Raw genomic sequence first — 14,249 nt, 5'->3', positions numbered from 1 at the left:
ATTAATGAATTTCTTTAGAGTACAAAACAGAGCACATTCCACCAAATTGTTTCCTTGATTTTATCAGTGGATCCATTGCCTCTAGAGTAGTGAAGGAGTTCTCTTTTCCAGAACTTGTTAATGATTTATTATAATGCGATGATGCTACTTTTTATTTGAATTAACCAGTTTCTTTAAGAGAGTGAATATAGGGTTAGAAATCTGAACTGTAGTTTATAGTTGCATGTTATTTGCTGGACTAAAAAAAATGCTTCTTAGGATTTTTGACAATGTTTCCCATTAATTAAGGCAGAGTTCCATATTTAATAATGAAATACTTGGAGGTCTTCTAATTAGAATGCTACATAATGATCAGATAACTCAATTTTTAAATAAATTATGTAAATAGAAATAAGGCAAGTTATTAAATAATTTAAATAGAATGAGGTTGACATTAGATTTTAATTTTTATTTTTGTCTCCCTTCTTGTATCACTGGTACTCTAGTGTTTTGGCAGTCATTTAACATTTATGGCACATGCTATTTGTTGGTGATGAATATACAGTGGTAAAACACATCTTATGCTGTCATGTTAGAGCATTGGTTCTAACGCAAGAAACAGATGTTAACTAAATAAACACACAGACATATAATTTCAAGTTATTGTAAGTGATCTGAAGGAAAAGAATAAGGTGAAACTCTTTTGTTTTGAGATAAATATAGAGAGATCAAGAGTAAAAGAGAAACTTGATGCCATTTAAGAAAGGGATCCATTATTTGTGGATACTTCCACTCCAAGAGTGAGTTTTTGGTTCAAGCAACTGCCTCCTGCCCTTCAGAATTCAAGTTGTAACCAGTACCTCTGTCTCTGTAGCAGTCTCTCCCAAATCAGGTAAGGAAATGGATCAATCTTTTATATATGTGTGTTTATTATAGGTAGACATACATATATTATTGCCAATGTAGTGATGTGATATATATATATGTGTGTGTGTATAAAAAACTTGTTTTCTCTTATGTAATGGTAATGTTTTTTTCATATCATTAAGTGTTCTTCTATAGTTTATACCATGATTTTTAAAAGAAGTACCTGATATTTCAAGAAAATGTTCTTTTGATGTTAGATAAAACTAAAACAAGCATTCTTAAACTAATACATTAATAAATAATTATTTTCTTAGGAGTAGTTTCCACTTTTTAGTGTTACTGGTCATAGATTCTTCATATTTTAAAAGATTATTACATATTTACAAGTTTTGGTATATATTGCCAAATTGTTGGCATGATTTATTTTAACATGTAATGGATTGCTTTAAAGCAGCTTAATTTTGCTATTTGTGAGTCTGAAGTCTCACAACTAATAGCGACAGTCATGGAAGTTAGTTGTGCATGTTGGACCTCTATTGGTCCGAAATTGATTTAAATTCTGTTCTTCCAATCTTGATTTCTAGATTAATAATGAGTCTTCTTATAAGAGATGTTTTGCCATGTGCTCCTGTTTTGGTAATGTTCTAAATTTGACCAAAGAAAAAATCTGTCATCTCTTTGTTTTTCTTTTGGTTCATGTTCATTGTATCTCCTTTTAATGTGTTTTGAACCATTTCACAAAGTAAATAACAGAAAAGATAATAGCAGTGCCAGACATACTCTCACACTTGAGTGAGAGTATAGGAACTACCACTAAGATGCTGAAATATTTACTTATGGTACTGCATTATGGTTTCTTAAGGAAGTACCAGTGAGAAAGTATGTGTTGTCAGTTAATTGAAAATTTTATTTCCAACAAAATTATTATTGTTTTTATTATTCAGAATTAAATTTCTGACCATGAGGGAGCCTGATATAAATTTTTAAATCATTTATTATTCCTCCCCCTTTTTAAAAACAAAAATGTGTTTGAACTGCCAAAAAACTTCCAACAAATGAGATAAGGTGAGGGTCATGGTGCTTTCCTGGGGAAGAGGTGAACATTTCTACCACCAGTTAGGGTTTTTTTTTTTTTAACCAAGGCAAGACTTTTATTTTGACTCCTGTAAAGTGGCTAGTTCTGTGTTCAGTCCCTCACAAAATGCATTGTTCTGCATTTTCTTATGTGAGGGTTTGTTGAGTGAATGAGAAAGTGAAGATTGCGGAGAGGTTTGTAGTTAGGATACTGAATTTTGTTTCCTTGTCCTTTTGATATCTAGCAAGTCACTTATTTATTTTTGCCTTAGTTTCTCATCTATGAATTATGGTTAGAGCAAATGATTTACTTACTGGCTCATTCCCAGGTACAGGGTGGACTTCTAATTGTGTCCTTTGATCATTTAAAAAGAAATAGCTGAAAGACTCTCAAAAGGGGATTTAACATATCTGAGCATTATAGGAGAATTACATGTTGTGTACTTCATTCTGTTGTCTCTTAAACATAAACTAATAGACTCTATGCGCAAATATTTATATTCATAAGATACTTGGATTCCTTAGAGTCTGCAGAGCTATATTTTATCTGATCTTGCTCACATTGATCATTCATATAAAGTATGACATGCTATGCATGAATTCAGAACAAAATAACTTCATCTATCCCACAATACTAAAGAGTTCAATTTCATGCTATATTTTATAATGGCATAGTGAGAGTGGATTGTTTAATATCTGTAACTCTGAAGTTCCATAACCTTTCTATCAGATAGTTAGGTAAGTGTTGAGAGACAGAAATTCTAAAAATAATTTCTTCAGAATATTTTGGTGACCCCTCGAGCAGGCTATTTGAATGCATTCTCCTTCCTTTAGTATAGTTTTTCTTTGTCTGTTTCAACAGTATTCCCATAGGTCAGAAAGATAGTTTCTAGTCCCATACCTTAGATTGCTTTATAATTGCCTTACTTTATAAGGAAGACATACCCTGGCATGGTTAAACCTGAAAATATTGAGGAGTAATTAATCTAAACTTGTTAGAATTATGGGGAGAAGAGGAATTGTAATTTGGAAAATTGCTAGTTTGACTGAGTAAAGTCTGTCAACATGATGTGATATGGATATAAAGCAAAAGTAATGAGACCCAGATATTTGTTCTCAACTAAGATTATAATTTGGGTATAGGTCATAGATAAAACAGATGGAAAAACATCACCCACCTTTAAATTAAAAGCCATTTAAAGTATACTGAATGTGGTTTGGGTTTGGGTTTTTCACAGTAGAGATGTGAAACTCTGGAGTTCTAGATTATAATCTGGCAAAGGCTGCATTGCTTGTTAGTTGTGTGTTCTTTAGCAAGTTAAATTCTGAGGTCTGTTTCCTCCTATGTTTTAGAAAAGAGCTATTTATTGAAAAGAATCTTTTTAGAGGCCTCTTAATCCACTAGGCATGTAGACGGTACTTCTCAATAAGGTAGATTTAAAATAGAGTTTTAAAATTGAGAGGTTGGAGGAAGTCAGATGCTGCAAAAGTATCTGAAACTATTCCCAATAATGCTTGATTAAAATGAGAAGAAATTCAGTTTTGGTATCATGCTTTTTTTACTATGACTGAAGTCTCTTGTTTGTCTTTGGGAACTTTTAAAGCTATTTCCTTCATGTTTATGAGTACAAAGCATTCAAAATTTTTCCCTGGGTGTGTATTCTGAGACCCATAGGAACCTTTCAGATGCATTGTGCACCTTGACAAAATCAGGATTCTAGAAGCTCTGTGTACCAGTCTGGGGGAAAATGGGATGTTTAGGCCTCCTGCAGACCTTGCTTTGTTAATGGCTATAAGGACAAAGGAAATGTCCTTGTAAACTTTATATTCTGAGTTTTTTGATTAATATTGATCTTAGAATTGTATTTTATCCCCCACCCCCCTCAGTATAAATGTGATTATACAGTTTACTTTTCATATACTCAGGTGAAATAGCCTATTATTTGTCTTTGACTGATAAATGAAATGTAATCCAGGAAATCAAAGTGGTGTTCAAATACCATTTTTCAACTTAATTAGAGCTAAATATTTTAAAACTCCATTTCCTATGTTAAAATAGTCCTTATAAATTTTTAAAATTTAAAATTATAAATAAATTTTCATGATTTAAAATTATAATAATTACCTTCAAAAATTGTAAGTGTAAGAGAATACATCTACAAATTTAAAATGTTTGAATAGTGCACAGGTGAAATGAATCAGTGTTAAAATTAATACAACATATGACCAGTGATCCATCTGGGTCTACAAAGACGGGTGCTAGTATGTTCCATGGACAGGAACTTGCAGGAAATGGGACATTTTCTATTCTACCATTACATTAGTCTCTTTAAATTTTTTTATATAGTTTTTGGTTAGCTATTTGAATAAACACTTGACTCTACTATCTTTGGAAATAAATTCTGTAATATATAAGTATTTGAGTGCAGAGTGAAACTTTAAAAAATTGTTTTATAACAGCAGTATGAGATGCCTTCAAGTTTTTTGTTAAGAGAACCAGGGAGATTGTAATCACAATCTTATTTAAGGAGCCCAGTTGATCAAGTATATATACACAATTCCTGATTTTTGAACCCCTGTGAAAGTGCCAGGAAAGCATTTTTATGTGGCGAAGCAAATTTAGCTAATAAGTAGAAGAGCCATAGTTAGTCTGAAGTTCAGCAAGCAGAAGGGCAAAGGGCTACTGCTTATTAATCACATTAAACATAGTCATCTCTGTCAATCTGGTGGAATGGCCACTAGTATGGACATTTCAGGTATCTGATTTCTTTAGCTCAGTATAATGTCTATTAAATTCATCTACATTTACCACATGATTCTGACTTCCCCTTTTTCTAATTTATACTTTTTTTTTGATCCGACTAAGAACTATTCATCTTTTCCAAGTCCTCAAATCAGGGTGAAATTCTATTCAGATTTATAACTGGAAGTGAAATTTTTTTTTATAATCTTTTTTTTAAAGATTTATTTATTTATTTATACAAGCACTGGGTACACTTAGAAGCGCGGGAACATGAGAGAATTCACCAGAGCGGGGAGCAGAGCAGGCAGAAGGACTGAAGTACACTGCTGAGGGGAGCAGCGAGCTGCAGGAGAGGTCTGCGCACCATGCAGGACCCTCCCCAGTGGCCGGGGAGCAGCCGGGGATCGAACCCGCGCTGCAGAGGCTGCGGGCAGCTTCGCAACCCAGTGCTCAACCGCTGCGCCACCGGGGAGGCCCGGAAGTGAAAATTTTATGATAAAAGAGAGAATGGATTACAGAATTAAAACATTCTGCTCATCTTTTAGATTCTATTTGGGCGAATTCTAAAATAAACAGATCGCTTTACATTTTTATAGTTAATCACGGTATATTCAATATTCATTATTGTTAGGTGAACATGTAAAGAACAAAATTTCCTTCATCAATTTTTGTGGTATCTCATTAGGTTAGATACTACTACAAAATAGAATAATATCATGTTAATAGATTCTGAATTTACTGTGTATTGAATCTATTTTATTAGTTTTCATGTAGTATTTCTTAATAGCTCTTTAAATTAGGCTATGTTTATTAAAATAATTGATTAAAATGCAATAAAAACTGTATGACTTTTCCATTGGAATAATAGCAGAAAATACTAATCAAAAACACAAGGTGTTCATTCTCATTCATTTTGGGAATGATAAACAACTAGGCATAAGTGTTGCAGAAAAAGTCTTGAGATCCCTGGAAGGCTTCAAATTTAATATGGGTTACCAGTGTGGCAATTTTCCAAAGAGCTGGACCTTTCCTGTAAGTTTGATATGACACAGTGAAAACCTGCTTTAGTCATATTGTATATGTAGATGTTTGATGAAGAGGAAAATTCATAAGTATTAGTAATTAATTCATAACATACTTTCTTTTAATGCTAACAAGTTACCAGTAGGTAGTTCTTTATTATATGTTAGAGAAAGAAGTATATTTAGGGTTTGGTTATGACTAAGTTGAAAACAGACAAAAAGATTAAAGAATGGGAGGGAAAGAAAAAGATAGAAACACAGAAGAATAAAAAATAGATTAGATCAGGTGGCCAAAAATTCTAGTTATGAAGGAGACTTTAATACTCACATTCTGTAGTCAAGGTTTCTCTGATGTTCTACCGCTAGAATTGCTAAAACATTTTTAAATGAAGTATCTGAACTTACCAATACTAAATTATTTTACCATACATGGTAGTTTGATGATTGAGAATAAGATTGTGTTTCAGGTCCAGTTACTGACTATGGCTCTAATTACTAATTACCATTAGTCACATTCTTGGTTAAATAATAGGTTGCTATGCCTAATACTTAGCACCGTCTTTGTTAGTGCTTCATGTAGAAATAGTGAATACTTGTATCTAATTACATTAATAACACCTTTTTCTTAATTCTTTTTCTTTTAAGATTTATTCATTTATTTATACAAGCACTGGGTACAGTCAGAAGCGCGGGAGGGCGAGAGAATTCACTAGAGCCAGAGTGGGGAGCAGAACAGGCAGAAGGATGGAAGTACACTGCTGAGGGGAGCAGTGGGCAGCAGGAGAGGTCTGTGCGCCATGTGGGACCCTCCTCCGGTGGCCGGGGAGCAGCTGGAGATCGAACCGGTGCTGCAGAGGCTGCGGGCAGCTTCACAACCCAGCGCTCAACCGCTGCACCACTGGGGAGGCCCATTTTTCTTAATTCTTTTTGGCATAGCTAAAGAAAGCAAGTTGTTAGAAAATAATGAAATGGAGTGTATCTTTTACTTCTTATTCCTTAAGTATGGTATTCTCTGTTTCAAAGGGCATCATGTAATCTGCAAACTGTTGGATTCTAAAAGCCGATGAGTGGTTGGCATTTTTACATTTTACACACAGGCCCATATTTTCATAAATATATTTAGAGATAAAAGACCTTTTTGTTATGTGTTGTCTAGTAGGAAATTAATGCTTCTTTCTCACTGTATTTCTATCTGTTGTAACAATTTTGTTGTGCCTTGAAGATAAATAATTGATAACCTTCAAGAGCAATAATTTTTTTGGGTGGGCTGATTTTGATAAAATATATCAGGTTATAAAAACTATCTTATTCAGTTACTGATTTGCTTTCGTCAAGGAAATGGGAATTAATGTTAGTTGTGTTTTTAAATGTCTTTTTTATTTTAGATACTATTGTAATGGTGATTACTAGTGCAGTATTTTACAGTGTTCTTAGATTTATAGACACACTATCTACTCATGTGTGAACAGAAGACTGCAAAATATGCTTCATTTGGATACTTGTAAGTCTGCTGAACAAGGATTGACTATCATTGACTCCTTCCTTTGTTTTGATTGTCCTGTTCATTAAATCTGATTCATCCTATGCATTGGAACTTTTTCATAATTGTTGGTAAATTAGTGATTTGTAAAAGTTATTCAAGTTAAATTTTAAGCATTTATATTCTCTTTGGGCTATGAATATACTATAGTTGACATTCATTGCAATTTTGTGTGTAAATAAGAGGAGAACCTTTGTACAGAAAGTTAGTAACACATTTACCCAGAGATTCAAGTCAATATTATGTCTCAGAGGGCCTCCCCGGTGGCGCAGCGGTTGAGCGCTGGGTTGCGAAGCTGCCCGCGGCCTCTGCGGCGCCGGTTCGATCCCCGGCTGCTCTCCGGCCACCGGCGGAGGATCCCACATGGTGCGCAGACCTCTCCTGCCACCCGCTGCTCCCCTCAGCAGTGTACTTCGGTCCTTCTGCCTGCTCTGCTCCCCGCTCTGGCTCTGGTGAATTCTCTCACCCTCCCGTGCTTCTGACTGTACCCAGTGCATGTATAAACAAAACAAAACAAACAAACAAAAATAAATAAATAAAACATGCCTCTATAAAATAAAATAAAATAAAAAAAAAAAAAAAAAAAAAAAAAGAAATTAAAAAAAAAATATTATGTCTCAGAAAACTACACATGTAGAGTCATATAACACCAAGTTTTTATGTTAAGAAGAAGCCTTTTACAGTGAAGCAGTCACATGAATTAAACCCAGCTTCCATCTTACTCTAATTATGTAATCCTACCATTGGTACATGAAAGGATTCATTTATGCTGTGGACATTTCCCTTCATAAATGCCACTGGGCTTTCAGTTTCAGTTGTCTTCAATTTGGGAAGTCAAGGAGTTGAGCCTGATGCAACATATATCCCTACTAGGAGTTGGATGAGCACTGCACACCACCCACCCATGGCAATAGCTCAGTCCTCCCATATTATCCCTCAATTCCTCACCAATCCCTGATTCTTCAAAAACTACACTATACTTCTTGACTCTTAGGACTATTTGTTAGAAATGGCAGCCTGATTCCCATTTCCTCACTTGCTTTAACATCCTAGTAAGGCAAAATTTAATAACACCAGCAGCCCCTATATTCTTGTAGTCAAACCAGTAGAACAGACACATGCCATTTATAGCATTCTAAGTGTTTAACAGATACAGAAAGTTTTATCTTTGTACTAGCTTTGTGAGGTAGCTACCATTGTCATGCCTTGTTTTTCAAATAAGAAAACTGAAGGACAGAAAGGTTTAACATTTTGATCCAGGTTACACAGTCATTGGTGAAGATGGGGTTTGAGTCCAGACTTGTAAGTACTATATTATGCTGCATCATGAATCATACAGTTTCTCAACAAATTGTTCCCATGTTTTCTTTTTCTCATAATCCAAGTACTTTATAATCCTAAATTGAACTCTGAGGAATAATTTTGAATTGTTACAGGGATAATTAGCATAATATCCTTTGACACCATGGATGAGAAGTAATTTTTTGAGATTTTATTTTGTTTATAAAAATATAACGTAGCTGTGATTTAATCTCTTAGTTTATATATGTTAAATAAAATGTATGACAGCATCTTTCTATATCTCCACTGTATTAGTTTGTTAGGACTGCTGTAACAGCCTGAGGGGATCCTGTTGACTTAGCCATCTTCATTGTGGCTTTACCCTTGGAAAAGTTTTGCTTGATTTCAGCCTGTCTCTGTTATTTTCAGTTCAGGTGACAACATTTTTGCTGGTATAAATTCTCAGAAACTTTGTTGGTCTCATATGAAATTCATGGGCATGTAAATAGTTTTCAGATGAGAGTGTCCTCTGCACATGTCTCCTGGGTAACTACATCCCCATTGTTGGCTTTACTGAGATGGTTGACTTGATCGATGAATCATGTACCTGATCTCTAGCAAATGTTTGTTGAGAAAACCCATTGTTCCAGTCTGTGAAGTATACCATATCAATAGGCTGAGAATATCCCAAACCAGGTCTATTTTACTTAGCAGTTCCTTTATCAGTTTATTTATTTCCTTTCCTATCTTAAAATGAGCAGTAATGAAAACAAGACTACACATTTTATACTTCTCTTGGAAAGCTCCTCAGCTACATATCTCAGTTCATAACTTGCAAGTTCTACTTTCCACCCAACAGAAGAACAGAATTCTGCCACTTCATAAAAGGAATTACCTTTCTTCCAGTATCCAAGAGCCAGTTGCTCATTTCCATCCCACACCTTGACAGCAGCACTGTTAGCAAAGTTCATGTGTCTCGCAATATACTGTCCATGATTACATATGTATTATTTATAATAGTAGATGTTTTCTTCACTCTGTTTTCCAAATCCATTTCCATAGTTTTACAGTGTCACAAGTGTACTTCTCAGTACAGTATTTGTTCTCTTATTTGTTGTCTCAGACAATACTAGTTTTCTAGTGCCATTAGAAAGCAGTACAAACTAGGTGGCTTAGAAGAACAGAAATACAGTGTCTTAAAATTTTGGAGGCCATAAATCTAAAATCAAGGCACCAGGGCATCTCTCTTCTGTTTGTGATCCTTTCTTGCCTCTTACTTGTGGTGGAGGTTAATCCTTTAGTGGTCTTTGCCTTGTAGATGTATTACTCCAACCTGTGCCTTCATCTTCCCATGGCTTTCTCCCTTATGTGCCTGTATCTGTCTCTTTCTTCTGATGTGGATACCAGTCAGTCCTACCAGATTAAGGGCCTACCCTATGCCAGAGTGATCTTAAGTAAGTAATCATTTCTACTCTAACTGTATTTCCAAATAAAGTCACATTTAATATACTGGGGAGTTAACACTTCAACTTACCTTTTGAGGGGGCCACAATTCAACCTGAAACACCCACATAGCAACCATCCATATCAGCCACATAACAACTGTAACAGCCACATCAAATAGTACTAGACTGGTGTTATTTAAGATATTCTCTCCTTCTTTCCTAATTATCATTTAATTGTTATAAATAGACTGAAAAACAGAATACTTTCACGCATTTTTGTATACCTTCAAAGCCTTCTTTACCACACATTTGCACATGAAAGCGTTTCTTCTTTTCATAATTAGCCATTCTGTGTGTCACAAAGAAAATGTTAAAGTAATACCTTAGTTTGGATGTTTTGTTAAGTATTAACTTCTCATTTTATTAATCACATACTGTGGTTGCATGAAATTTCCAATTTTGTGATTCAAATAACTGCCTTAGTATTTTCTGTCTTAGAAAGTTGCTGATTTTTTTTAAAAATATTCATCTTTAAATTAGATCACTGGTTTTTAAATATAAATAATGGAGAGCATTAATTGATTTCCTGGGAGACAGGAATAATCAGAATTGTGTAATAAGTCTTTGAGTAATCAAGTATGGAGGATTCCAATGCATACAAATTCCTGATACTTCCCTTTAAATTTGCATTTTAAACTAATATGTAATGTATGTTCTTAAATGAAGTTCTAAGAAATGCCACTCATTTGTATCATGATTTCTTGTCAAAATAGTTTGCTTGAAAATTTTGCATATTATTATTTTTTGTACATATATGTTCACTGTAAGTTTATTTTGAAATGGGACTGCTATTTTCTATTCTTACTAATGAAAGTTATGTAGTGTATTCCTTTAAATGACCTCATTTAATTTTTTTAGAGGTTTAGATGAGTAGTAGTGTTTGTCAGCACTTAAGAAGAATAGATTTTCTGTGTGGTAGTAAAGTTTATTGTTTTTACTCTGACATTGTTTCTTTCATTACTTTAGGTATTTCTGAATATTGAAATGAAGAAACTCTTATCAATTGTACTTGTAATGGGTCAAGCAGTTATTTGAGTTATAGATCTTGTTGCATGTTTACAAAATTGAGTACTTCTAGGAGAGGGTAATGGAAAATTAAAATGTGTGAGACATAATTCTCCTACAACAAAGGAACTATAATATCGATATTATTCACTCTTTATTTTTCTTCATGAAATAAATACTGGTAACATTAAGAAAATAAGAAAGTTTCTGCTGATGAATCAAAACTTTTATTTCTTCCTTTAATGAAAAGGTTGTATCTTAAACCAAATATCTTTAAACTTCTCAGTATTTTCATTGTCCCTATTCTTAAGCTAAATGTAACAAAATGCCTTAGAACTTTTTCTGTACTCAACTAATTATAGAAAGCAGTGGTGCAGATAAGTAGTACTACATTCAGAGGACCAATTGGTACAACTTGCATCCATCTTTTAGGGTGAATTTTCTTTGGATAGCAGATTGGTGAATCAGAAAGCATTGTGGTAGGGAGAAATGTACTAAGGGGAGATATGGTGCATTTTGGCCCCAATGACTAGGCTCTTGGAGGTTGATGAATAAGAGAGGAACCTGGAAATCTCATCAGTGAGGCAAATCTTAAATGTCAAGCTCAGGAATTGAGACATTATTATAAAAGCAGATCAGGGTTATCATACCTTACTGAACTAAGAATGAAAGATTATAAGATAATTGAGTGAGATTAATGTGATGGTTATAAAGATTAATTGATGGTAGGAGAGGGTGAGGGCAGGGAAAGTAGGTAGCTTTGTTATGCTACAATTCACCATCTGAAAGTAAAGCTGGAAGGATCCTGTTAGAAGGAATATTTACAAGAGACATTTTAGAGTAAGAATAATGATAGATTGTGGCTGACTGGATTTCTAGGGGTAGAAAAGAAGGGAGAGATTTGAAATGTTGACTGTGAATATGGAATTGTATCATTGATTACAACAGAATGTTTGCTTGCATTTTTAAGTAGTTGGTTTTAGGCATGTTGAGGATAAGTTGTGTTTAGAACTTTCAAATCATAATTCTGAACTTAAAAGATTTGAACTCTTTAAAAGGAAGTTTTAGACTGGAGATTATCAGACTTTGAAATTAATTTACATGATAATGTAATTGCATCAGTGAGATACTGAGAAACTTACTGTTTCAAGCCTACTATTGAGTCAAACAGTCCGATGTCAGGTTTGTTAGAGTGTCAAGCAATACTAGTTACATTTTTGAGACTATTTTTGCAGAGCTATTTGAATGATTTCTACCTCATCACATAGTATAGGCCAAGACACAATTTTACCTGTATGAGGTCTTTATAGGAACTTGTTTCACAAAATATGACTGCTACCTGTATGTATTGAGAATCAAAGTCTTCCTACATTCAAAATAATCTTTTCTTTGAACTTATCACCAAAACACTACCCCTTCTGGTAGATTTGTTTGTGGTGGTGATGTGGACATTTTATGTGATGTTGTTGAAGAGACTGCTCATTTGCTGCTAATGCTAATTGTTACTTTGTGAATGTGTATTTGTTAATACATCTAAATTTAATTAAAATATATCTTGGAGAAAATTGATCCGAAACAGTTGGTTAAGCTCTTCTAATAACACATTCATTGACTACTTTTATTTATTGCAAACCTAGTGTTTTTTTGTTTTTTTTTTTTTTTTTTTTTTAGCTTTACAGACATTTGAACATTCAATGCGTTGATACATCCTTGTCATCAGAAGGTGATCCTTCTTACAGGCATGCTTTCAAATGTGTGCTCTTCCCTTTGAGTTGTTCTTGGTACACAGGTCCTTATGAACTCTGCAGTGCAGTTTAGCATCTTACTTTGTCATTCATAAATGTGAATAAATAGGTTATTACCTCTATTCAGAAGAAATTGAATTTATCACTGACTGAATGTTTGAAATTGTGAAACATTAGCCTCAATTATATAGTAACTATTCATGTAAGTAATATTCAAAGTATGATTCAGCGTGACTATATAGCTACTGAGATATTAAAAGCACTTCAACCCCGTTGTGTTTCAGTGCACCTGCAGGAAAGACATGGTGAAAATTTCAATGGATATCTTTGTGAGAAAATTTCAGCCAGACAGATACCACCTTTGGAAGCAAGGAAAGGATATATACACCATTGATCACACAAAACCTACTCCAGAATCCACCCCTGAAGTAAAAGCATGGCTGCAGAGAAGGAGGAAAGCAAGAAAAGCATCCAAGAGGTAATGCTACCCAACCACCTTGTTGTACTGACTTAATTAAAAAGGATCATTGAACATGATGTTCTTCAAAGACTACTAGCTTTTTTCCTATTTATTCATCATAGTTTAATTTTTACTGAACATTTAAGGCAAGATACTTTTAATTCTTGAAAAGTATATACATGAATAGAATGTAGGAAAAGGTATATATTGCAATTTAATAATATTCCTGAAGTTGCTATGTATGGCAAATAAAACATTTCTAGAACTTCTAGGCCACTTACACTAATGTATTTGAAAGTTGTATTGGTACTTTTTATTTATCTCCATATTTTTTATTAATTTCAGTAGTATGATTTCTAACTTTTTCGTTTTGTTATTGATTTTTTTTTCCTTCTAGTAGTTTTCTCTCATTTTTCAAACATCTGAGATCTTTTCTCATTGGAATGTTTATATTTTGCTACATTTCACACTTGGTTTTATTCTTTTACAAAATGTAAAGCAGAGCATGTGATGTTTCTATAACGTAGTTGTCTCTTTGAACTTCATTCTACTTTCTTTTTTTGTGGCAAGGGCCATCCAAAAAGCTTTTTAATCCTGTTGTGAGCATCTTTCTGTTTTAAAGCCCTTTGACTAGGGTGCATGTTATGTTTTACAGGTCCTCAGGCAAACCTTTTTAGGCTCTTAAAATTTTCAGATTTATATTACATTTTCACTCTCCAATGTTATCATTTTTTTTCTTTTAGATTGTAAAAGTACAGTTTGTGCATTGTAGAAAATATTTAAAATAAGAAAAAACAATAATGAAGGAATCCCAAATCACTCATAATCCAGTGATAAAATTTTATGTTATATCCTTTACATATATATTTATTATATATTATATACCTTTCTAAAATTGGGGCCATGCTTTTTAACAGTTTGATGAGAAATACTGTGAGTATATTTTTTTATATAATTAAATGATTTACTGCAATATAATTTTTGATGCCCACATCTATTTAAGTAATCTCATTTTGGACCTTTAGCTT

At 33.6% G+C, this 14,249-nt stretch overlaps 1 protein-coding gene across 10 annotated transcripts in view; it reads left to right on the top strand.

Moving 5' to 3' along the window:
• Positions 1-14,249, top strand: part of KDM4C (lysine demethylase 4C) — a 415,273-nt gene that overhangs the window by 233,008 nt on the left and 168,016 nt on the right. For 7 of the 10 annotated variants that reach the window (XM_054689301.1, XM_037493847.2, XM_037493848.2 and 4 more), the window contains one exon: positions 13,046-13,239. In XM_054689301.1, the coding sequence (XP_054545276.1) occupies positions 13,046-13,239 (194 nt within the window). Of the gene's footprint in view, positions 1-824; positions 872-8,473; positions 8,528-9,942; positions 9,961-13,045; positions 13,240-14,249 lie in introns of those variants that run through there. The other 3 variants (XM_037493852.2, XM_037493851.2, XM_037493853.2) reach the window with 3 other exon arrangements.

The sequence above is a fragment of the Talpa occidentalis genome, unplaced genomic scaffold, assembly GCF_014898055.3.
Source record: "Talpa occidentalis isolate TD23 unplaced genomic scaffold, MPIMG_talOcc4v2.1 talOcc4.7, whole genome shotgun sequence".
Lineage (NCBI taxonomy): Eukaryota > Metazoa > Chordata > Mammalia > Eulipotyphla > Talpidae > Talpa > Talpa occidentalis.
This window is presented reverse-complemented; position numbering and strand designations above follow the sequence as displayed.